We start from the raw sequence: 26,451 nt of genomic DNA, 5'->3' as shown, positions 1-26,451 counted from the left end.
TGGTACGTTCTGTTGCTGTGTGTTTCCATTCCATGATTAATGTGATTTGAAGAGAAGTAATAAAATGAGCTCTAACATGGAAAGTAAGCGTTTCCGGACACATGTCCACATAACATATTTTCTTTGTTTTTGTGTGAGGAATGTTTCCTGAAAGTTTGGCCGTACCTTTTTGTAACACCCTGTATACGACACCACATGTCTGGCGCAGTTGGTAGATCAGTTACTGCTTCTTCAATGCCAGGTTATCAAGATTTAAGAGAGTTTGAATGTGGCGTTATAGTCGGCCCATTAGCGATGGGACACAGCATCTCCGGGGTAGCGATGAAGTGGGGATATTCCTATACGATCATTTCAAGAGCGTACCGTGAATATCAGGAATATGGTAAAACATCAAATCCGCGACATACTTGCGCCCGGAAAAAGACCCTGCAAGAACGGAACCAACGACGACTGAAGAGGATCGTTCAACTTGACAGAAGTGCAATCCTTCCGCAGATTGCTGCAGATTTCAAGGTAGGATCGTCAACAAGTGTGTGTGTGTGGGAACCATTCAACGAAACATCATCGATACGGGCTTTCGGAGCCGAAGGCCCACTCGTGTACCCTTGATGACTGCACTACAGAAGGCTTTACACCTCGCCTGGGTCCGTCAACACCAACAATAGACTCTTGATGACTGACAGGTGACACGTACGTAAGCATCCTGTGGGATCACCTGCAGCCATTCGTGTACATTGTGCATTCCGACGGACTTGGGCAATTCCAGCAGGACAATGCGAGACCCCTCACGTCCAGAATTGCTACATAATGGCTCGAGAAACACTCTTCTGCGTTTAAATATTTCCACTGCCATCAAACTCCCCAGACATGAACATTATTGAACATATGTGGGATGCCTTGTAACGTGCTGTTCAGAAGAGATCTCCACCACCTCGCACTCCTACGGATTTATGGATAGTCCTGCAGGATTCATGGTATCAGCGCTACTTCAAACGTTAGTCGAGACCACGCCACGTCGTGTTGCGGCACTTCCGCGTGCTCGTGGGGGCCCTACACGATGTTAGACAGGTGTACCTGCTTCATTGGCTCTTCAGTGCAATATGGTTCGTACGCTGCCAGTCTTATTCAAAGTGCGAATGGTAAGTGGAATATAACTTTACCGCTTTTAGGTGAGCAGTAAAGTACTTTGAAATTTTGCTACTATTAGATCCAGAATCGTTATGAACACGAAATGGAATACTGAAGAGATTTTAGCTGTCAACTGTACAAAGAATTGGAATCAGTACCAACAATTAATGTCCATTATAAAAGATTTTTGTGTATATGAAATAACTGTCTATCAGCAAACGTATTTATGAAAACAGTTAACTTTTAAATAATCGCCGTGATTTACTTACTCGTTGTAAAAGTAAAGAGTATGTCCATTTTTCAGTGCAGGAGAATAGAAATTTGGACAAGGGAATGTAAATTACCAGTCTCTTGTTTCAGGCTATTTGTCGGTACTCAACAAAGTAATCTACAAGTTCTTGGACGGGGACACACTTCTGAAAAGCGATGCACAAACAAACGAAAAAAAAAAACTAATCTCCCACCCCACAGAAGGAACCAAAAAGAGTTGACGACAGCCGTAAATCGTCCCCCTAAAAAATCTCTGTCATTAAATGATTCTCTAAATCACGAACTAACCCTAAAATAGGCATATGTGTAGTGGATTTCGTAACATTGTTGAGATTTCTGATTCTGTGCCTCAAGAGCCACCACTAACGATGGTTCTGCGATACCTACCACACGCATTTCTAGCCAGGGGGAACTTCGTGGACACATTATGTGCTCCCTAAGCGGGGTTTGCTGTGACCTTCAACAGAATAAAATCAACCTTACGTAGATGATACATTGCTTTTTGTAGTGCCACGTTGTGTGGCACCACATTCTGCAGTTTTCCTTAATTTATGAGCATGAGTGTACTTCCATGTTCCATGCTTGGAAACTGATCAATGTATTCTTCTGGGAAATGAACTTTCCGTTCGATAACATTATGATATTAACGTTCCATGCTATGATGTCATCAGCAACTATGGATCGGGTTCAGATACAGAATTACACTCCATGCAGCTGAATATTAGCCCCATACAAACCACAGAAGCAGAGGTACAAAGACGAGGCAGCCACCAGAAATAGTGGAACAGGAAACTGGAAAATTCATGGGGCATCCATTACTGGACGGCTTCCGCTGTCACGGTCAGCGCGAGGTCGATGACACATCGCTGGTGTTCATCAGAGTCAAGCAGTGTGGATTACCAGTTCAGCGCCTTCTACTTCTCTCGCGTAAACTGTACGATTCTTTTAATCTAAATTTTATTTTGTTTACATATTCCACCATGTTATAAGACTTTACACGGTAATTAAGTCCACAGAAGATTAGACTTTTCCGAATGTACTTCTCACCAAAAAGCGATTCTGGCAGCTGGAGTCAAAGGTTTTTGTTCATCATACCTTGCGGAGATATTCTTTCATCCCCTGACACGCATTTCTTTTATCTAATTGAGAAGTGAAATACCAGTTTTCATAGATGTAGCTGTAAGAATGCTTTAGTAGTTCTTTAAAAATTACTTATTTTCTAATAAACTTTCACCTAGTATTTTACCCCCTAAGTGGCGGGATATCCAAAAATGCTGAAACGCGTATTTTTGAATACCACTTTTCGTAGTTATACTTTCAAAGATGCTTTAGTAGCAACATATTTTTCAAAAGCCTTTCATCCTGTATCGCATCCGTTAAGGAGTTTGAACAACATCTTGTTAAACGATGGCTACAGTGTAAGATCCACACCACCGTCTCCAAATTTCGAGTTTCACCCGTTCAGGAGTAATTTTCAACAATCTCTTCTTAAGGGAGGACGTTGATGAAAACACACACTATTTCAAAAATGCAGCAAATCCACAGTTTTGGAGATATGCCAATGAAATGTTATACCACTCTTTCGTGAAAGTAACAAATTTATATATAAAACCCTTTTATTATATATATTCAACTTTTTTTGAATGAAATTTGAAGTTTTATTTTCAAAAAATTATGTATGTTACTTTTTCTAAGAAACTATTCAAGAGATTTCTACAAAAATTTCACTGTTTCATCTCTTTATATGCTGTAAGCTTCTCTCATGAGGTTTTTGGAATGCGTCAAATAGGAGAATTTTCATATTTTTTAAATTATAATTCCACAAGTACAATATTAAATTCATGCAAAATTCCAAGCACTTTGCCCCATATCTCAGCTTGCAATCAGAATTTCAAAATTTTTTCTTGACACAACGTTTATTAGGTTTACAGAAATATGTGTATAAAATTTCATAATTCTAGCATTCATAGAATCTGAGGAAAAGGTGCATAAACTTTAAAAAACAAACTTTTCAGGAAACGCAATTTAAAGTTCAACCTAACATTTTTCCTTATGTCACTTCTTCAGAAGGCACCACATTTGTACTCTGGGTCGTCTTTCCCTTCAAGGCTTCTCTTCTGGTTTCTTGTTGTCTGTCTTCTTTCCTTTACCAGGTCTTCAACTGACTTTTCAGCTGCAGAGACGCGCTGTAAATCTATCGCTGTAAATCTATTTTTATCAGGATGTCTTGAGTGAAATTTCCTACCTTGCAGTCCATTCATTCTAATACCTTCATCCTCCCGACGTTACCATAATTAAATACTATAACTGCATCATAAGTTGCTATACTGACAACTGTAGCAGACGCAAATGTGTTTTGTGTTTTTAGGGCATCGTTTCCAATTGAGTGAATTTAGAGCTTCATTTAGATTTTGGGTTTTGCCATGAACACACTCTTTGAGAAGTGCAGGATCGGCCAAAGATGCTCTCTAAAACCAAAGAGTATGTATCACGGCCTTCTAGATGTGTCCTGCACACGTTTGGTTCAAAGTAATACAAAGAATCGTTGTTCACTGAACTGGTATTGCAGTGCTGCCTCAAAACGTGGACGTGGCAGGAAGGCCGCGTCACACTTTTAATTAATTTTCAGGCACTTCTGATGCGATTTCAACATTGAAACTTTGGGAACTTATTGTCCATGAGTTGTAGTAACAAATAAAAATAAATCAAAAATTGACAATTTTGGTAAATTTTATCAACGTCCCCCTTAAACTATCGCTACAGTATAAGACACACACAGCGTGCGCCAATTTCGAATTTTTATCCTTGGCGATTTCGGCTGGGCACTGCCTTTTATTTATATACACTGAGGTGACGAAAGTGATGAGGTACCTCCTGATGTCCTGTTAGAATTCGCTTTGCCCAGCGTAGTGCAGCAAGTGGACTCGACAAGTCGTTGCAAGCGCCCTTCAGAAGTACTGAGCCACGCTGCCTCTATAGCCGTCCATATTTTGGAAAGTGTCAGCGTTGCAGGAACTGACCTCTCTATTATGTCCCATGAATCTTCGATGGGATTCACGTCGGGAGATCTGGGTGGCCAAATCATTCACTCGAACTGTCCAGATTGTTCTTCAAAGCAATTGCGAACAATTCCGGTCCTGTGACAAGGCGCATTGTCATCCATAAAAATTTCACTGTTGTACAGGAATGGTCTCCAAGTAGCCGAACGTAACTATTTCCAGTCAATAACCAAGTTCATTTGGACCAGAGGACGTTGTCCATTTCATGTAAACATAGCCCACACCATTACGGAGCATCCACTGGCTTGGACAGTGCCTTGCTGACCACTTGGGTCCATGGATTCGTGAGGACTCCGCCACAGACGAAACCTACCATCTGGTATTACCAATTAAAGTTGGAACTCGTCTGACCAGGCCACCGTTTTCCAGTCGTCTAGGGTCGAACCGCTATGGTGACGAGCCCAGGAGAGGCGCTGCAAGCAACGTTGTGCCTGCCAGCAGAGGCTCTCGCGTCAGTCGTCTGCTGCCACAGGCCATTAATGCCAAATTTCGCCGCATCGCCCTACCTCCGCCGTATGTCCCACACTGGTTTCCGCGGTTATTTCACGCAGTGTTGCTTGTCTGTTAGCACTAACTCTACCCAAACGCCGCTGCTCTGGGTTGTTAAGTGCAGGCCGTCGATCTCTGCGTTGTCCGTGGTTAGACGTAATGCCTGAAACTTGGTATTCTCGCCACACTTTTGAACTGTGGGTCTCAGAATATTGAATTCCTTAACGATTTCCGAAGCAGACCATCGTCGTGGGGCCATAATCCAGTTGCAAACCTTTTCACATGAATCACGTGAGTAGATATGATGGCTCCATCAAAACACTGCCATTTTACACCTTGTGCACGTGATACTAGCGCCGTCTGTATATGTTAATATCGCTGTACCACCACTTTAGTCAGCTCAGAATATAGATTTCGTCAGCCATGGTGCTGCCACCTGCAGACCATTGTCGCAAGTATTGGTGAAAGACTTGAGCAGCGGTTGGTGGTAAAACTCAAGTTATTAAAAATAATACTTTAAACTCTCACTGCATTCACGGACTGTCATCTCTTCATCGTCTGGCATAATATCGCGGATTTTCCGATAAATCTGTGATGTATGGCAACTGTACATATATGGAAAATCAGCTAGTAACCTTAAAAGGGGGCTTCTATGCTTACAGGATAGTAATGATTGTATCCTTTACAAGGAGGACTGATTGTGCCTACTGTTACTGTAAAATGGCTGAACACAAACACAGAGCATGAAACAATATTGGTCCCACGGTGGAACCCTGTGGAACGCTCGTTGTGGTAATTGTTTTCCACCTGTACAGCTGATGCAGGGGATACAGAGATGGTGGGCTGTGCGCAGGTCTGACCTGGAGGCCGGCGGGCGGCCGCGGCCCCCCCAGTGGCTGCTGCTGGGGGTGCAGGGCGGGCTGTCTCTGGCCAACGTGTTCCTGCTGGGCGCGCGCGCCGCGCTGTTGGTACGCCTGGCGCTGCGGGCGGCGCGCGGCCTGCACGACGGCGCGGCCGGCGCCCTGCTGGCGGCGCCCCTGCCCTTCTACCAGCGCTGCCCGGCCGCCGCCCTCGCCGCCCACTGCAGCGAGCACGTCGCCACCGTGGACCGCGCCCTTCCGCCCAGCCTCGTGTTCGCCACGCAGGTGCGTCTCTCTCTCTGTCCGTCTGGTTTCGTCTCTCCCGTGACACCTCTAGACAGTCCCGAGTGCTGCAGTGTATAGGGGTCCACGAAATCTCATCCAAAAGGAAGTGGAGCAAAGCAGCCGTCAGGGTACGGCTAGATACGGTACTGTGCACCCAAAATACACTGAACAGTCAAAGAAACTGGTATGCCTGCCTAATATTGTGTAGGGCCCCCATGAGCATGCAGATGTGCCACAACACGTTGTGGCATGGACTCGACTAATGTCTGTAGTAGTGCTGGAAGGAACTGACACCATGAATCCTCCAAGGCTGTACATAAATCCATAAGAGTACAAGGGGGGCAGGTGTGGAGATCTCTTCTGAACAGCACGTTGCAAGGCATCCCAGATATGCTCAATAATGTTCATGCAGTTTTGTGGCTAGTGAAAGTGTTTAAACTCAGAAGAGTGTTCCTCGAGACACTCTGTAACAATTGTGGACGTGTGGGGTGTCTCATTGACCTGCTGGAATTGGCCAAGTCTGTCGGAATGCACGATGGACATGAATGGATGCAGGTGATCAGACAGGATCCTTACAAACGTCTCACCTGTCAAGAGTTGTATCTAGATGTATGAGGCGTTGCATATCACTCCAACTGCACACGCCCCACACTGTCACAGAGCCTCCGCCAGCAGAGGAAGAACAGTACTGGCCCCAGGATGGAACCCTGTGGAACGCTCATTGTGGTAATTATTTTCCGCATGTGAAGCTAATGCAGAGGATTTGGACACGGTGGACTGTGTGCGGGTCTGACCTGGAGACCGCCGGCCCACTGCGGACCTCCCAGTGGCTGCTGCTGGGGCCAAGGTCCATGGATTCATGAGCTTGTCTCCATACCCATACACATCCTTCCTTTGAAACTAGGCTCGTCCAACCAGGCAACATGTTTCCAGTCATCAACAGTCCAATGTCGGTGTTGATGGGCCCAGGCGAGGTGCCATAAAGGGTACACCAGTGGGTCTTCAGCTCCAAAAGTCCATATCAATGATGTTACGTAGAATGGTTTGTACGCTGACACTGCAGCAATTTGTAGAAGAGTTGCAGTTCTGTCACGTTGAACGATTCTGCTCAGTCGTCGTTGGTCCTGTTCTTGCAGGATCTTTTTCGGGCTGCAGGTATGTTGGAGATTTGATGTGTTACTGGGTTCCCGATATTCACATACACTCGTGAAATGGTCGTACGAGAAAATTTGCGACTTCATCGCTACCTCGGAGATGCTGTATCCCATCGCTGGTGCACCGACTATAAAACTACGTTCAAACTCCCTTAAATCTTGACAACCTGCCATTGTAGCAGCAGTGACCGATCTAACAACTGCGCCAGACACTTGTCTTATATAGGTGTTGCCAAACGCAGCACTGTATTCTGTTTACATATCTCTCTATTTGTACATGCATGCCTGTACCAGTTTCTTTGGCGCTTCAGTGAAAAATCTGCTTCATTCCATAAGCAACACGTTGTGCTATTACTGTTTCCCACTCATTCTGGCTTCCAATCATGAGGCGGTATTGGATAATTGTCTGAGATTCAGTTGCTGGTTTGAAATAAATCGACTAAATATTAGTATCGAGGTTTGCAATCCATTCCACTGCAGTGGCACTGGCATGCATGAAGTAATTCCATGTGCCCTTATTGCACTATAGGACGTACTCCTCCCTTGTGCGTCTGATACAGTGTTTCAGAGCACCACAGACACAACTCGGAGACTCCACAATACCCCATTTATAGAGTGAGTCTGAGCACCGACCACATCCAGTGCAGATTCTGTTTAATTTGACACACAGTTCATGTCGAGTTCGAAACCTACAGATCACAGTTATATTTCACGCATGACTCCCATTCTTGGTGATTTCCGATGTGTTGGCAGTTCTCTTATTCTGATGTCACTTGTAGCTAGCTGCTCAGCATACAGTAGTAATAGGTGTCTCGAAAGTAGTCTATTTCTTCATAAGACAGGTATATCGTGATGAATGAGTACTTCCTTATTCTCTTGCATACTGCTGTAATCTCTAAGCAGAGTCTCAGTTCTGCGACTCTATGACAGGAGACAGCAGCTGGTCTGATTGTACCAGTAACCATACGCAAAGTAATCATATGTGTCGTGTTGTTGAGCTGTGCATCGCTAAGGCTGTCATTAAACTATTACACCACACAGATGCATATGTTATGACTTCTGCAGCACTTGTTAGCAGCAGACACAGTGGCTGAGCCAAATACTGAGATGGCGTGGAGTTTAACAATTATTTATTAAACTTTCTTTACAATGTCTCCCTCGCCGTCGCTGCCCAGCCCTGCGGATCCCTCCGCCTGGCTGCTGCTGTGTAGATTTTCCGACAACGCGCGCCGCTGATCGCACTCGGGAACCTCAGGCCACCAGTGCTCCGCTGAGGCCAGGACGCCCTGTGGTTGAGATGACCTCGTCGCCACCTGGTGCCCCAGTACGGGCACGCCCACGGAGCCGCGTCGCCGTGAGGTCAGCTGCCGACGGCTGCTGCACCGGCGGCTGAGAAGCCGTCAGTCGCGATGTCTGTGAGCTCCCGCCACGGACGGACCACGTGCCGTGGGGCCGTGTTGCCGTGAAGTCGGGGCGTCAGTCCCCGGCGGCGCCTCTGACCGAGACCGCGCTGCGGCCGGTCCTGCTGGAAGTTCTCGCTGTTCTCAGTCAGCCGTGGTGCCGACCTAGCCCGGACCGACCTCCAGAGCTGAAGTTGACATCTGGCGGCGAACGGATGACTCCTGCGAGCTGGAACAGACTTCCGGAATCGTCACCTACGAAGATTGAACATTCGGACACGGACCGCGTCCGTCCTCAGATCCGAGCTGCTTCCTAATGGCTTCTGTCTGTTGCTGCCTGTGCTCCACTATTTATAACCGGCAGGAGAACTTTTTTACCCTCAGACCAATTGTGTGATTGGATTGAGGAGTTCCTAGATAACAGAACGCAGCATGTCATTCTCAATGGAGAGAAGTCTTCCGAAGTAAGAGTGATTTCAGGTGTGCCGCAGGGGAGTGTCATAGGGCCGTTGCTATTCACAATATACATAAATGACTTGGTGGATGACATCGGAAGTTCACTGAGGGTTTTTGCAGATGATGCCGTGGTGTATCGAGAGGTTGTAACAATGGAAAATTGTACTGAAATGCAGGAAGATCTGCAGCGAATAGACGCAAGGTGCAGGGAATGCAACTGAATCTCAATGTAGGCAAGTGTAATGTGCTGCGAATACATAGAAAGAAAGGTCCCTTATCCTTTAGCTACAAAATAGCAGGTCAGCAACTGGAAGCAGTTAATTCTATAAATTATCTGGGAGTATGCATTAGGAGTGATTTTTTTTTTTTTTTTTTTTTTTTTTTTTTTTTTTTTTTTTTTTTTAAATGGACTTGTAGTCCGGGGTGATATGTTACAATACAGCATCACCGGCCTATTGCGGTCTAACTGTGTTGGTGAGGCAGTAAATTTCCACAGGGCAGTGACTGCGTCACTGCAATTCACTTTGGAGGTGTGGCGGTGGGACTTGTAGTCCCGTACCACCCTCTGACGGTGATAGTACTGCATGAGTCAGGCAGAAAAATTTTGCCTAACATGGGCAGGTGAAGGTGTGGCGGTGGGACTTGTAGTCCCGTGGCGACCATATAAAGTTGATCGTCCGTAAAGCAGATGCGAAATTGAGATTCATTGGGAGAATCCTAAGGAAATGCAATCCGAAAACAAAGGAAGTAGGTTACAGTACGCTTGTTCACCCACTGCTTGAATACTGCTCAGCAGTGTGGGATCCATACCAGATAGGGTTGATAGAAGAGATAGAGAAGATCCAACGGAGAGCAGCGCGCTTCGTTACAGGATCATTTAGTAATCGCGAAAGCGTTACGGAGATGATAGATAAACTCCAGTGGAAGACTCTGCAGGAGAGACGCTCAGTAGCTCGGTACGGGCTTTTGTTAAAGTTTCGAGAACATACCTTCACCGAAGAGTCAAGTAGTATATTGCTCCCTCCTACGTATATCTCGCGAAGAGACCATGAGGATAAAATCAGAGAGATTAGAGCCCACACAGATGCATACCGACAATCCTTCTTTCCTCGAACAATACGAGACTGGAATAGAAGGGAGAACCAACAGAGGTACTCAGGGTACCCTCCGCCACACACCGTCAGGTGGCTTGCGGAGTATGGATGTAGATGTAGATGTAGCTTTTTGTTATTACTCCCGCAGTATATTGCGGCGTAACTTGGCGTGCCGGCCTCACTTCCCCTTACTCAGCACTCTCCAGGCTTCGCTCGGCGCTCGGTCTGTGTGCGTCCTTGCGTCAGCCGGTTGGTAGACTGCTGCTGTCAGCAAGGCTATCTGTGCCTGCCTACTTCGCAACGCCTCGATCGCTGGCGTGCCTCTGTTTTGCCATTTCCACTGCGTGAAGCAACGCTTACTACATGTGGCCACAACACATAATACTCTGCAGCCGAAAAAAACAGTGCAAGACAAGATGTACGTAAAATCTCCACCGAAGCCCATCACGGCCTCTGACGGATGTTTTCGCGAGTTTTTACTTTGGCTGAAGTGTTTTTCCAGATGCTTTTTGCAAGACAAAGTGCGCTCCGAGTGCGATGCCAAGATATATGGAGCACTTGCCTTGACAGAGAATGTTGCCATCGAACTGCATCTTGAGCTGGATGTTTCCGGAATTTGGGGTAGGGGGAGGGGGAACTTTAATTCATAACGGTTCACCCAATATGCGCGAAATACACTCTAAGGGAAAAAAACGACGCAGCACGAAATTATTTGAATGGAACTGTAATCGGTAAATGTACAGACAAATAGATGATTATAGCTTCAGAGAAACTGGATGATTTATTCAAGAGAACGCGCTCCACAAATTGAGCAACTCAATAACGTGTTTGTCTACCTCTGGCCCTTGCACAAACAATTATTCAGTTTCGCATTAATTGAGAGTGTTGGTGGGTGTCCTCCTGAGGGATATTGAGCCAAATTCTGTTCAGCTGGTGCCTTAGACAGTCCAAATCCCAAGCCTGGTTGGAGGCCCCAGCCCATAAGGCACCAAACGTTCCCAGTTGGGGTGAGGTCCGACAACCTGGCTGGCCAAGGTAGGGTTTGGCAACCGTCAAGATAAGTAGTAGAAGCTCTCGCCGTATGCTGATGGGCATTGCTGAAAACTAAGCCCAGAATGGCTTGTCACAACATGCAACAAAACGGGTTGTAAAATATCGTCGATGCCTCGCTGTGCTGCAAACGACGAGCGAAGCGGCCCTCCTATGAAAATAAATGGAATCCCGGATCATCACTCCTGGTCGTCGGTCCATATGACGGGCGATAGTCAGGCTGAGATTTCATCACTCTCCAGTGTGTCTCTAGACACGTCTTCGCCGGTCGTTTGGGCTCCACTGGAAACGGGACTTGTCACTGAAAACGGCTGTACTCCAGCGAATTAGAGTGCAGGCCGAAGACGTGTCTGTCGATACATACTTCGTGTTACCAATACGAAACAGGAGAGGGACGTTAGTAGACAATAATATTACTTATTTGCAAACGGAATACAACCCTCCAAAGTGATGTTCGCACACTGCAAAACTCCACTAGAAACAAATGATGTGTTGCCAGTGAGGAATGAATTTTTATTTTGATTCAAAGTCGGGTGAGTGCTCCTCCACAGTTGACATTGCAGAGGCGCGAAAGGTGCTACCATCCGCGCTAGACTGCACAAATAGCTCTTGGCGGATACAGTCTACGGTCTGATACCACTTGAACTTGACATTCTACTATGTGGTATTCTGCGTGTGAGAGGAGACTGTGTATTGTAGGAGCTTACACTTTCAGTGGTTCATGTCACAGACGCGTCACGAAACTCTTCCAACGTTAACGCGTTTCAGGCAGTCATCCTCAATAGCAGAATGTAGCCTTTTCCAGTGGCCATGTCCTGATCCCGCCAGTCATTGTTCCTCAGCAAAACGCTGCTTCCAGTCTGGGCTTCTTCCACCAAGTGCTGGGATATACCTACAGTCACGGGAAACTCACCAGCGCCTTGGCCAGTACAGTAGCCCCAGACCCCAACTCGATCAGAAGGGTTACAGAACGAGTGGCGCAGGATGAACAAAGCCCCTGCCTCCCAAACGCCGGAGATGGCTGCCACACAACCAGGGAAGGACCTCTATGAGTGCAGCACAGGATGGTAAGCTACCTGCCCCTGCTGTGAAAGCTAACCTCGCGTATACGACCAAACATTTCAGCCTTAACCCCTGTGTTTTACCACGTAAATCTCGTGTGGGAATTGGATATACGTCCCAAACTCCTTTCCGCCTTCTCACTGCCCTTCTGCTCCTCCCCCCCCCTCTCTGTCCGCTCCTGCTTCCCCCCCCCTCTCTCTCTCTCTTTCTTTCTCTCTCTCCCCTTCTTCCCCCTCCATCTCTCTCCTCCGTCCCCTCTCCATGTTTGCGCCGGCCGAGTGGTCGAGCGGTTCTAGGCGCTTCAGTCTGGAACCGTGCGACCGCTTCGGTCGCAGGTTCGAATCCTGCCTCGGGCGTGGATGTGTGTGATGTCCTTAGGTTATTTAGGTTTAAGTAGTTGTAAGTTCTAGGGGACTGATGACCTCAGATGTTAAGTCCCATAGGGCTCAGAGCCACTTGAACCATTTTCTCCATGTCTATTTCCTCTTCTCCCTCTCTGTTCATTTCCTGCCCCCCTCTCTGGCCTTGAGGTTTGTTTTTAGTGCTAACTAAACCTTGATTGGGATCGGATGTCGCTTAAAATGAATGCACAAAGCAGCTGGGATCAATGGTGTGCAGGATACGGGAGAGACCTCTCCAGCTGAAGGATCTGTGAGTGTAGCAGCTCGAATGCCTAGCATTACAAATTTTTAGACGACACAGATTCCGTACTAGTATTTTAATCATAAGCTGATAAGCCATAAATACACCTTTTCTGCTTTCTGTGAATCCGACGGCGCCGAGGAAAGAAAACAGCACACTGCTCTGAATACAATGTTTATTTAAAATTATGTATAAGGAGAAGGAAGATGTATGAGAGTAATAATCTGTCCAATGATTTACATGCCCTATTGTAGTAGTAAAAAGTACATGTGGGAAAGAAAAGTAAATCGCACATTTTCACAGCACAGCACACCATTTTATTTCTCGAAGTCGCTTTTAAGAGAAAACCTGTACTTTGCCGTTTAGAAACTATTGTAGCCTATGTCCATCTGTATGTTTATTAGTGTATTGTCTAAAAATTTGAACCAGATAGGTCAAAAACTGTGGAGCTTACTGATTTATACACAGTGTTTCCGTAAAAGCGGGGATGCTCCACTGAACAATTTGAGGCAGGCAACCTGGGGTCGGAGAAGCCGCCTTAAGGAGGTAACAGGAATAAAATCACATTACTGTGTACTTTTTATTTATATTTATATTAGTTAACAGCAAACACCATCATTGACAACAATGAACCTACCATTTGTACTGTATCTTACAAAATGTGCTGAAACTAACGGCCATCAACCTCAATGCAAGCATGACAGCGGCTAACAAGATTGTCACGCACCCTGGCAGATATCCCTATTTCGTTTCGAATCACATCACAGACAGCTACAATTCTGGCAACTAATTCCATCTCCATATCCATTGGAGTCTCACACACAAGTGACTTTAGATGTCCCCATGAGAAATAGTGAGGGGAATTCAGGTCAGGCGGCCTCACAGGCCATGGAGTAGGACCTCTCCTTCCAACACAGCGACCAGGAAACACAGCACTGAGGCGGCTGCGCACATCCACACTGAAGTGAGGCGGTGCACCGACGTGCAGCAGGTCAAGCAGAACCGTTTGCACGAACCTCAAGTGGAGGTGGCCATTCAGAAGGCCTACTGCATCTTGGCTTTCTAGTAATATGGCTCTTCCTCGTTATTTCCTTGAAGGAAATAAAGAATGTACAAGTAAATAAACAGCCAGTACGTGTAAACTTGTACGCATGTTAGATGTAAATAAGCTGAAAAACAGTAATGCTGAACAAAGCGGTAGACAAGTTTACCTCCGACAGGCTTGTCCGACTCAAGGTTCCCCACCTCAAACTGTTCTCCATGTCAGGGTAGCCAGGTCGTCGCGCACGGAATTTCAGGTTTCAGCTAACCAAAAAATAAACTGCTTGTCTTTATGTAATACGAGGGCTATCCGCAAAGTACATTACGTTTTCGTTTGTGTCCGTTAGGGGCGGGGCTAGCGCGGCCATCTTGGTGTCATGGCATTCCGCCGCTCAGTCGGCATCCTGCCGTGCTAGTGAGGGGTTCGTGCTGTACTCCGTTGAGATACTGTGACAGTCTGAAATGTCGGCGTTAATTGAAAATGCCGCGAAGTGTGAACTGCGTGCTGTAATAAGGTTTCTCACTGCAAAAACTGTACACCGATAGAAATCTATCGGCAGCTTTGTAAAGTGTATGGGGACAACATAATCACTGAAGGTGAACTGCGTCAATGGGTCATAAAATTTAAAAATGGCCAAACTAACGTTCGCGACGAAGAGCGAAGTGGAAGACCCAGCATAGTGACTGCCGAACTTGTCGAAAAAGTCGATGCCGCGGTCCGTGAAAACCGTAATTTCACAATAACGGAACTCTCTGTGAGTTTTCCACAAATTTCACGAAGTTTGTTGCACGAAATCATTACCGAAAAGCTCGGTTACCACAAGTTTTGTGCAAGATGGATACCAAAAATCTTGACAGAGATTCACAAAAATCAGCGAGTGGCTGCAGCGTTAACGTTTTTGGACGCTTACCAGAAAGATGGCGACTCATTACTCGATCGATCGTTACTGGTGACGAAACACGGGTTAAGCATGTGGACTGCGAGACAAAATTGCAGTCAATGCAGTGGGGGCACACAAATTCCCCCCAAAAACCCAAGAAATGCCTGCAGACAATGTCGGCAACGAAGGTGATGGCGACTGTCTTTTGCGACAGAAAAGGTGTGATTTTTGTGGATTTCCTGGAAAGAGGCACTACAATTAACTCTCAAAGGTATTGCCAACCTCTGCACAACCTCAGAACAGCAATGCAAAACAAGCGCAGGGGAAAGTAGGGCTCAAAGATCTTGCCGATTCACGACAACGCCCGGGCCCACACGGCAAATGCCACTCGTGAAGTTGTCGAATCTTTTAAGTGGGAGTTGTTTCCTCATCCGCCGTACAGTCCCGACCTGGCACCGAGCGAGTTCCACTTATTCCCAGCAATGAAGAAGTGGTTGGCTACGCAGCGTTTTCATGACGACGCGCAGCTTCAAGAAGAGGTAACCACGTGGTTGAAGGCGCAGGCGGCCGAATTTTACGACGAAGGAATTTCCAAGCTCGTCCATCGCTACGATAAGTGCCTTAATTTAAATGGCAACTATGTAGAAAAGTAGTATTTAAGTGTGGCTTTCGTCTGTATATAATTAAAAAATTTCCAATACTTTATTTATTTTTAATTTCAACTCGTAATGTTCTTTGTGGATGGCCCTCGTACTACAGATATAGACGACTGGTGCGTCAACAGATCAGTAAATGGAAAAACTGACGAAATTCCAGCTGCTGATGAACATCTTCGGCCACTGCGTCGTCATCGCCATAGTGGACTACCAGTCGCTGCTGGCGATGGCCCTCGCGCTGTGCGCCATCTTCTGCGTCGCCAGAGTGTACGGCGCGGCCTCCAGGGCCGCCAAGAGCCTCGAGAGCAAACGTGAGTCCAGCTGAAGCTCCCATCATCCATCAGTTGGGTTGGTGCATAGGTTCAAACACAGCACAGTAGGTGCATTTTAACTAAGCGTAAATACTTAACATCTGTTAGTGTTAATACCCAGCGACCATACGTCTGCAACGACTGGTGCTCGGAGCACCGAAGTTTGACAGGTATATCAAAATCGGTTCAGAGCTAACATGTAACCGAGACAGCGACCATCGAATTTCAGAAATTTTCGTCTTACGGACATCGTGTAAACGTCGTGTCTGTTGCGTCGTTCATAGTGACGACTCGAAATGAACAACAACTTTTTGATTCTTGTATGTCATTCACACGAAGGACACGACGAGAAATGTACCACTTTTCGGTACAATCGAAATTGTTAATATCTAGAATTATATCAGTCTCTGGCCAGAAAGAATTAAGAGCCACTATTTGTTTCCGCAGACAACGCTCAACAGTTCGTGTGCCTGCAACGTCACATGAAAGGGACATAGGTTAGGTTAGTGTTTAACGTCCCGTCGACAACGAGGTCATTAGAGACGGAGCGCAAGCTCGGGTTAGGGAAGGATTGGGAAGGAAATCGGCTGTGCCCTTTCAAAGGAACCATCCCGGCATTTGCCTGAAACGATTTAGGGAAATCACGGAAAACCTAAATCAGGATGGCTGGAGACGGGATTGAACCGTCGTCCTCCCGAATGCGAGTCCAGTGTGCTACCATTGAAAGGAACAGAGCTATTTTTCTGCCGTATTTATATTAGATTATCCCGTAGCTTCGTAGCGTTTTTCCATAAGTTTAATAGACACAACAGGTACAAATAGCAGTACGTAGTACACCACACCGTCGCTGTTCCACCAGATGTTAAACATTATCTTTTGTGGATGCGCGCAGGTCTTTGTACGGGGACTTCCTGCTTTATTTGTATCTACCTTTCCTTTCTTTTTCTTTATACTAGCCTAAAGACACCATTTCCCGTCATCACTAACTATACAGGATACGAATGGTCGGTGTTATTCGCGAGTCAGTTGATGACGAGCAAGCAGTGATGCACGTATCGTCACGCGCTGATTTTTGTGATTTTGGCTTAGAGCATGCGGTACCGATACCCATTGCATCAAAATGTCGCACGATGGTGGAATTAATAACAGTTCGTCACATTCGCCAGTTCTCAAGTACACAGACGTGGATTAATGCTTTTAAACGATCTTCATCAAACCCCGAATTTGTGCCAGAAGGTGGAGAATCACTAATGCCAAAACGACCCTCGTTAAAACTAGTAAACAATTCTCTTGCCGTTTTCCGTAAAATGGCGTTATCCTCAAACACGCCGCAAATGTTTCTGCCTGCAACCGCCGCTACCACACCTCTATGGAACTCAAACAGAAGAATATGTCAGAAATGTACCGATTCCTGCACTTGGCACCCCATTTCCTATCACCCACAGCTCCACTCACTGTCTCCAGATGACAGAATGGCGACACGTAAAGTGACGTAGCAACAGTGAACTATAAATAAAAAATGACAATCGACAAATAAAATCGGAATACCGACATGCAAAACAAAATCGCTAAGAACTTACGCACCAACCTAATACACATACAAAAAAAAATTTTGCATCATCTCGGTTCCGATAGTCCCGGACCCTGTATAGACAACTGGAATAAAGATCAACATAAACATACTTTCCGCCCTTTTTATTGCTCATGAAACCGACACATTTCATGTTGTGCCACCATACAACGAGAGCTTCAGAGGTAGAAGTAACGATTGCTGTACACACCGGTACCTCTAATACCCAGTAGCACGTCCTCTTGCATTGATGCATGCCTGTATTCGTGGCGCACTATCCACAATTTCATCAAGACCCTGTTGGTCCAGACTGTCCCACTCCTCAACGGCGATTCGGCGTAGACCCCTCAGAGTGGTGTCGGGTCACGTCGTCCATAAACAGCCCTTTTTCAATCTACCCCAGGCATGTGCCATAGGGTTCATGTCTGGAGAACATGCTGGCCACCCTAGTCGAGCGATGTCGTAATCCTGAAGGAAGTCACTCCCAAGATGTGCACGATGAGGGCGCGAATTTATGTCTATGAAGGCGAATGCCTCCAGTATGCTGCCGATATGGTTGCACTATCAGTCGGAGGATGTCATTCACGTATCGTACAGGCGCTACGGCGCCATCCATGACCACCAGCGACGTACGTCGGCCCCACATAATGCCACCTTGGACAGTGTGCCTGACCGGGTTACCTCAAAACATGTCTCTGACGATTGTCTGCTTGAAGGCATATGCGACACTGATCGGTGAAGAAAACGCGATGCCAATCGTAAGCAGTCCATTCGGCATGTTGTTGGGCCCATTTGTAACGCACCGCATGGTGTCCTGGTTGCAAAGATGGATTTCTCCATGGACGATGGGAGTGAAGTTGCGCATCATGCAGCCCATTGCACACAGTTTGAGTTGTTGCTCGACGTCCTGTGCCTGCACAAAAAGCATTATTCAACTTGGTGGCGTTGCTGTCAGGATTCCTCCGAGCCATAATCCGTAGGTAGCGGTCATCCACTGCAGTAGTAGCCCCTAGGTGGCCTGAGCGAGGCGTGCCATCGACAGTTCCTGTCTCTCTGTATCCCCTCCAAGTCTGAACAACATCGCATCGCTTTGATTCACTTTGAGACACCTGGACATTTCCTTTGTTGAGAGGCCTTCGTGGCACAAAGTAACAATGCGGACGCGATCGAACCGCTGTATTGGCCGTCTAGGCTTGGTTTAACTACAGACAACACGAGCCGTGTACCTCTAGTCGAACCCCCCCCCCCCCCCCCCTGCCTCCCCACCCCGTCTAATAGGAGCTGCTCATGCAGGGTTGTCTACATCTTCGGGTGACTTGTCAAAGGGACTGTCAAAGGGACTGTGTCTGTGATACAATATCCACAGTCAACGTCTATCTTCAGGAGTTCTGGGAACTGGGGTGATGCAAAACTTATTTGATGTGTGTACATGTATCAAATTATATTGAAATCCAGACCTTTGTAGCTCTTTGATAAATATCAACAGGCATCCCCGACCGAGACTCGAAGCCACGATATCTTACTTACATTGCAGACGCTCTATCCGACTGAGCCATCGAGTCCTGGTCGGGGCCCACATTTTCATCTGTTCCTGTTGATATTTATCAACGTCTGTAAACAGCTACAAAGGTCTGGATTTCAATGTAATTTCATTCTTCGAGAGCAGCAAGATCACCAATTGTGTCTGTTCTTTCGGACACCATATTCGTATAATACATGCACAGTCCACGAGCCCCCTTCTAGTGAGTGACGCACGGAACGCCTGGCACCGCTGTCTCTCGTCCCCCGTCGTCCCCCGTCCCTCTCACAGCCCCTTTCGTCATGACCATTTAATAAGATGTATAGCACCTGACAAAAATAGTGAAGCACACGAAGAAAGGACACGAAATGCAACTTCACACGTTGAGAGGGTATGTGCAGTTACCTCAGTGATTACAAAACAGGGTCAAATTTACAAAGAACTTGGCAGTCTGACCACACATATCAGATGGCGCTGCACCAAATGTGACCTGGATACATGCACTGATTCGCTGTATCCGGCCCTCAGCCAGGCTGACTCAGTCAATGAACTGCAAATAAGTCCACTACATAAACACAAGCTCGGTGAAGTTAGCTTGTCTACTCACATAAGAGATCTGGACAGAAACTTTCTGAAGTAGCTGCGGTTTTCGAGCCATTCACGAAAGACTTCAGAAAGTGACCTTGAAGGGTCCTGTCACCCCTCCAAAAATTGACTCCAAGTGGGATTTTTAGAATGTTGTTCATAGCATTACTAGGCTACAAGTGTCCAAAAATTTGCGACTACACCAACTTTTTTCCCTTATTCCCCCCTTTTCCTGTCTTGTTTGACGGAGCTACATAATATTGTTGATAGTGGCACTGGACGGAATTGACATTCGAGCTGGTCGCAGACATGCTCTATCAGATCTGGAGATCTTGCTGACCAAAGGACTGCCTGTACATTATGCAGAGCGTTCGTAGACACACGCACCTACTGAAAACTGCCACCATGATACTGACGCGTGAGAGGTAACACACGAGGATCGAAGATCTCCTTGACGTACCATTGTGCCATTAGTCGCTACCAGGCATGACATAAAATCATACCTGATGGCCACCCACACAATCACGCCAAGAGAAATTCCACTGTGCCACTTTGAGACGTTGGAAGGTTGGGATCTCTCCCCAGGCCGCCACCATACTTGCAGATGAAGGTCATCTAGGGGAGTACAGAACCGTCATTGACGGCCCACCCAATACGACATCGTTCATCAGCAGACCATGCTTCCTGGGCAAGAACCACAGCAAAAGCAGAGGTTTGTGTTGTGGTGGTAACGGCAGCCTACATGTTGGACAGTGATTCCCCATGCCGGCTGCTGCTGGTCTCCAACCATCTGTGTGCCATTACGCAGAATGTTGCAGGGAGTCCGTTACTAGTCCTCAGATGGCACACCCAGAAGTGAAAGGGTGCGATGTGCCTGGAGCACGATATGGCGATCCTCCATTGAGATGGTCAGACGTGAACGACTGGCTCTGAGCACTATGGGACTCAACATCTGAGGTCACCAGTCCCCTTAGAACTACTTAAACCTAACTAACCTAAAGACGTCACCCACATCCATGCCCTAGGCAGGATTCGAACCTGCGACCGTAGCAGTCGCGCGGTTTCAGACTGAAGCGCCTAGAACCGCTCGGTCACACCGGCCGGCGTGAACGAGTGGAACCTTGACGACGATCATGCCTGCCCTCATGGTTCCCTCTACAGTCCAACATTTGGTCACTGCCTCATCCCAATGCCCCAAAAATCTGCATATTGCTCGATTCGACCAGCTTGCTAAATGGAGACCCCCTCCTTTCGAACTCGGTCACGTGCTGATAATGCTGTCACATACGAGTACTCAGCAAGTGCGTGTCCTTGGCAGCGATCACTCAACATCTAACGCTGTTCAGGCCCTTATGTACTCTATTAGGCCTCTTAACAACACTAAACACAACAGGACTAATGCACTACGGTGGCCATTCTGTGTATCGAAGGGAACTGCAGAGCTAACCATTTAAATCCCCGCTGATGGCGTGTGCGTCTTTGAAGTTACAGTCACATCTGACCAGGTGTTCTACGTGCTTAAAGATATATCTGTTTTTATTACTTATGTAATAGACAATAATAAACCTTATATCACACTTTAAATTAATACCTTTTTTTTAACTTTTGTGTCGCACTGAACATAATGTTAATTATGTAGAATACCTGGTTACATGCAAGACAGAGTCTGATTGCCCTAGTCTTGCAGGGATAAAGTCATCAACAAATCATCATCTTAAGCAATGTCCAGCCCCAAGCTGGGCCTGCTTGGAACATAATCAAAAAATGGCTCTGAGCACTATAGGACTTAACATCTATGGTCATCAGTCCCCTAGAACTTAGAACTACTTAAACCTAACTAACCTAAGCACATCACACAACACCCAGCCATCACGAGGCAGAGAAAATCCCTGACCCCGCCGGGAATCGAACCCGGGAACCCGGGAGGAACATAAGCCTCGTGATATACTCCTGTTATGTTTGCCTCATTTTTCAACACACTCCTCCACACCTCTCAGCCATCTGTCCCTTGGTTTCCCCTTGACTGTTTCCTTCTCATCTCCATTTCATGTATCTTCTTCGAAATCCTGGTGTTTTCCATTCTTTTTAAGTGTCCAATACCACATTAGTCACGATGTTTCTGACCTGCTCTGCAAGCGTTGCTGTTTCACTATTTTCCTTACCCTTTCAATCTTCATGCTGTCACTTTGTTTCTCCTAATCTACTTCTGAGGAACTCCAATTCACATGCCAGTAATCTGCTTACATCTATTTTCTTCATGAACTACGTTACAGATGTATAGCTCAGTATTCTGATGTCGTAACTTCTTTGTTACTTCTTTGCTTTTTTGTGAGACCTCTTTGTTCCAAACCAGGCTCTCAGCACTTCGCAGAAATATTCCTGTCTCTCTCCTGGCCTCTTTCTCATTTCTTCCATTTTCCTCTGTCACACTTCCCAAGTACTTGACACTCTCCACCTTCTTCAGTTGCTCACCTTCAATCCTTATTCCGCTCGTTGTAACTGGGATCTCACATTTGTTTGCATTAAATTTCATTCCACGTTGTCTCACAGTTTCTTTTTAAGCACCCATCATAGAGTAAATCAATAAATAACAAATAAAATAAATGGAATGATTGACACGATACCTATACTTCTTATCTCCTTATTGCCATATGGCTGTCTCCACAAGCCATCGACATTGCATCATTATTAATGGCTTTTCTAATATATTGAAATATCTTCAACATTTCGCGGCCCTGTCAGCAACTGTATAAATATTAATTTTTATTTTAATAATGAACAGCCTCAACTGCTGTTCATTATTAAAATTAAAATTAGCTATTCTAATATGTATTTCATTAGTTCCTATGTACAAAAAATTACGATATTAATAAAGGATTGAAAAATCAGATCACTGGAAACAACTTATAAAATTACTTTATCGTAAGTTCACAAATAGCATAACATAAAACAAAATGTCCAGACATATGCACAGCACCTCTAGTTAGTTAGGTCATATATATTTAAGTGGCTCACCTTCACACTTAATAGTAGTTTACAGTTTCATGTTTACAACAACACTGCCATCGATGATGAAAGGATAGCCGCTGCGTTAACCAGTGTTCGGATAGAAGATTTTTGCCGTTTGTTGTGTGAGGTGCTCGAAAATAGTTGATACTTCGCGATTCTTTCATTGAGTAAGTTCCGTAGTAGAGACTCATCCAGTCCATTTCAGAACAGATGGGTTGGAAATTTGCAATAATTTAAGCGCAAGCGTGCAATCGTTTTTATGACTCTTCTGCTTCTGCTCCAACTAGTAAATCAGCCGATAATAGTGCATCCATTTAGAGATGTAGGTCCAGTCCCATTGCGCGTGCCAGCCGTTTCTCACTTTTTCTTTGACCGTGCTCGTCATTTCTGGATAAGGAAGTCTCTCACTCAGGGGCAGCTATGTCGGTGGCGAGTTTGTGCAGCAGGTGGTTGCTGATGGGGAAGCGTAAAGCGGCCCGCCCTTGTGCAGGGAGGATTCGGCTGTACGCCCACGTGGCCGACTCACTGAACGGCCTGGTCACCATCAGGGCTCTGGGCAAGACGGAGGAGGCGCTGCACCAGTTCCACACCCGCCAGGTAAGGCCAGCAGACTGCAGGTGTCTGCAAAACTGACGCTGCCAACCTGCTTGTTTACTATCGATAATGTAATTAAAGACGTTGTACGCATTTCTTTGTTTATGTCTGCACGTGTGGGTTCTGAAAGCCTAACTGGACATACTGAGTTCATATACAATCTGATCCCTCGTTTGACCGTAATCTACTGTAGATCGCTCGAACAAAAATACTATACGCTCAGTCTGGAAGAATACAAAGGTCAAGCGGCCCTGCTCGGAAAGTAGCAGAACTGACCCACAAAACAAAATATCACCAACCTATATTAACTGTAGAATCTCCAAATCCTCGCACGAACGGAAAAATGGCTGACATCGATATAAGTGTCTAAGGAATAGAAAAGCAACTGGAATCACTCAACAGAGGAAAGTCCACTGGACCTGGCGGGATACCAGTTCGATTCTACACAGAGTACGCGAAAGAACTTGTCCCCCTTCTAACAGCCGTGTACCGCAAGCCTCTAGAGGAACGGAAGGTTCCAAATGATTGGAAAAGAGCACAGGTAGTCCCAGTCTTCAAGAAGGGTCGCCGAGCAGATGCGCAAAACTATAGACCTATATCTCTGACGTCGATCTGTTGTAGCATTTTAGAACATGATTTTTGTTCGCGTATCACGTCGTTTTTGGAAACCGAGAATCTACTCTGAGACCCAACTCGCTTTATTTGTTCATGAGACCCAGAAAATATTAGATACAGGCTCCCAGGTAGATGCCATTTTCCTTGACTTCCGGAAGCCGTTCGATACAGTTCCGCACTGCCGCCTGATAAACAAAGTAAGAGCCTACGGAATATCAGACCAGCTGTGTGGCTGGATTGAAGAGTTTTTAGCAAACAGAACACAGCACGTTGTTATCAATGGGGAGACGTCTACAGACGTTAAAGTAACCTCTGGCGTGCCACAGGGGAGTGTTATGGGACCATTGCTTTTCACAATATATATAAATGACCTAGTAGATAGTGTCGGAAGTTCCATGCGGCTTTTCGCGGATGATGCTGTAGTATACATAGAAGTTGCAGCATTAGAAAACTGCTGCGAAATGCAGGAAGACCTGCAGCGGATAGGCACTTGGTGCAGGGAGTGGCAACTGACCCTTAACATAGACAAATGTAATGTACTGCGAATACATAGAAAGAAGGATCCTTTATTGTATGATTATATGATAGCGGAACAAACACTGGTAGCAGTTACTTCTGTAAAATATCTGGGAGTATGCGTGCGGAACGATTTGAAGTGGAATGATCATATAAAATTAGTTGTTGGTAAGGCGGGTACCAGGTTGAGATTCATTGGGAGAGTCCTTAGAAAATGTAGTCCATCAACAAAGGAGGTGGCTTACAAAACACTCGTTCGACCTATACTTGAGTATTGCTCATCAGTGTGGGATCCGTACCAGATCGGGTTGACAGAGGAGATAGAGAAGATCCAAAGAAGAGCGGCGCGTTTCGTCATAGGGTTATTTGGTAACCGTGATAGCGTTACGGAGATGTTTAGCAAACTTAAGTGGCAGACTTTGCAAGAGAGGCGCTCTGCATCGCGGTGTAGCTTGGTCACCATGTTTCGAGAGGGTGCGTTTCTGGATGAGGTATCGAATATATTGCTTCCCCCTATTTATACCTCCCGAGGAGATCACGAATGTAAAATTAGAAAGATTCGAGCGCGCACGGAGGCTTTCAGTCAGTCGTTCTTCCCGCGAACCATACGCGACTGGAACAGAAAAGGGAGGTAATGACAATGGCACGTGAAGTGCCCTCCGCCACACACCGTTGGATGGCTTGCGGAGTATAAATGTAGATGTAGATGTAGATCTTAGAGTATCCACGAATTGGACAGAAATATGAAAAGACCGAAAACACATTACCATGCCTAATACAGTGCAGGAAACCAGATGGCATTCAAAAAGACTTGCAGTCGTCTAGCAATGGATAAATACAGGATCGTAGGTTTTCAGGGCAATCTTACACCATTCTTCCTGCAAAATAGTGACAAATTTAGTTAGCGATCATGGAGATAGATAGCGATCACTCACCCTTCTCTCCGAAGTAAATCACAACGGCTCAATAATCTTCAGATATGGTGATTGTGCAAAGCAGGGGAGATGCGAAAGTTCATGTTCATGCCAACAAAACCAGTCCTGGGAGAAGTAAGCTGCGTGAACACGAATTCTGTCATATTGGAACAGCGCATCAACACTGGGGAACAAACACTGTATCGTGGGATGGACGTGGTCAGCTAACACTGTACTATAATCCCTGGCAGAAATGCGACATTACAGAGTAACAATCGGGCCCGTAGAATAGTACGAATGAACACCGAGTCCACCCCATGTTTCAGTCTTGGGATGTAACTGTTTGTAAAGCTGAAAGCAGTGCGAAACAAGATTCCTCTGAGCAAATGACTTTCTCCCTTTTCTTCGTGGTAGAGAGTTGATGGCTTCAATTCCTCATTTCCATTCTATGGGTATTTGCATCAGTGATGAGTGGCTTTGCAGTTACAGCTTGCTTGTGGGGCTTCGTTCGTGTTGTTTTGATGCTGACACGGTCCGGTAGTGCGACGTTTGTTCTGCCGTGACTTTTCAGCTGTAGTGCCCTTATTTTTCGTCACATTCCTCTTTAATCACCCTCCGTCACGATCAGTCAACATACACTTTTGTCCGCGTTTTTTTTCCGATTTCTTTGCATGTGGTATAAATTTCCGATACAGCCCCTCTTGATACATCATACACTTCGGCTACCTTTGTTACAGAAGCACCACCATCCAAGCACCGACAATTTCCTCACGTTGTAATCCACTTGTCTCCGACATAATGTACTCACAACTACCCTAAATACTGTTCTGAGCACGACTGAGGACACGGCAGAGGTGCTGTTCGTCGACCAATACAACGGCGCCAGTTCCTGGCGCTTGTGTGTTCAAATACGCATTTCTTGGATGTTTCCACTTTTTTCTCCAACCCTTCTATTCTGAGCTCGTATATAATGAGGTATCTGTAGCAGAATGCTCGTGACGTCACCGAACAGCTCTCGCATGACATCCTGAAAGTCGCCGATCAACGTATTCAGGTAGATGCAGAATTTCTTTACATCCAATAAACATTTACCTCAGTACCATGTGAACTCTATTATCGAAGGTACTCCTGTATGGGGTAAGCCGGCCGGAGTGGGCGAGCGGTTCTAGGCGCTTCAGTCTGGAACCGCGATGCTGCTACGGTCGCAGGTTCGAATCCTGCCTCGGGCATGGATGTGTGTGATGTCCTTCGGTTTTTTTTTGTGGTCATCAGTCTACTGACTGGTTTGATG

General features: G+C 46.1%; 2 protein-coding genes across 4 annotated transcripts in view; both read left to right on the top strand.

Annotated features, from left to right (window-relative positions):
* LOC126424723 (ATP-binding cassette sub-family C member 4-like) overlaps positions 1–6,954 on the top strand; it is a 176,113-nt gene extending 169,159 nt beyond the window's left edge. Inside the window, exons 15-16 of the mRNA XM_050087443.1 lie at positions 5,800–6,091; positions 6,841–6,954. Of these exons, the coding sequence (XP_049943400.1) occupies positions 5,800–6,091; positions 6,841–6,954 (406 nt within the window). The remainder of the gene's footprint in view (positions 1–5,799; positions 6,092–6,840) is intronic.
* Positions 6,955–15,690: 8,736 nt separating this feature from the next.
* Positions 15,691–26,451, top strand: part of LOC126424944 (uncharacterized) — an 87,990-nt gene continuing 77,229 nt past the window's right edge. For all 3 annotated transcript variants that reach the window (XM_050087798.1, XM_050087797.1, XM_050087796.1), the window contains exons 1-2: positions 15,691–15,838; positions 23,012–23,118. In XM_050087798.1, coding sequence (XP_049943755.1) covers positions 15,694–15,838; positions 23,012–23,118 — 252 coding nt within the window. In that variant the 5' untranslated portion in view covers positions 15,691–15,693. The remainder of the gene's footprint in view (positions 15,839–23,011; positions 23,119–26,451) is intronic.

This window comes from Schistocerca serialis, chromosome 10 (genome assembly GCF_023864345.2).
Source record: "Schistocerca serialis cubense isolate TAMUIC-IGC-003099 chromosome 10, iqSchSeri2.2, whole genome shotgun sequence".
Classification (NCBI taxonomy): domain Eukaryota; kingdom Metazoa; phylum Arthropoda; class Insecta; order Orthoptera; family Acrididae; genus Schistocerca; species Schistocerca serialis.
Note: the sequence above shows the minus strand (reverse complement) of the source record. Positions and strands in the feature narration are given on the sequence as shown.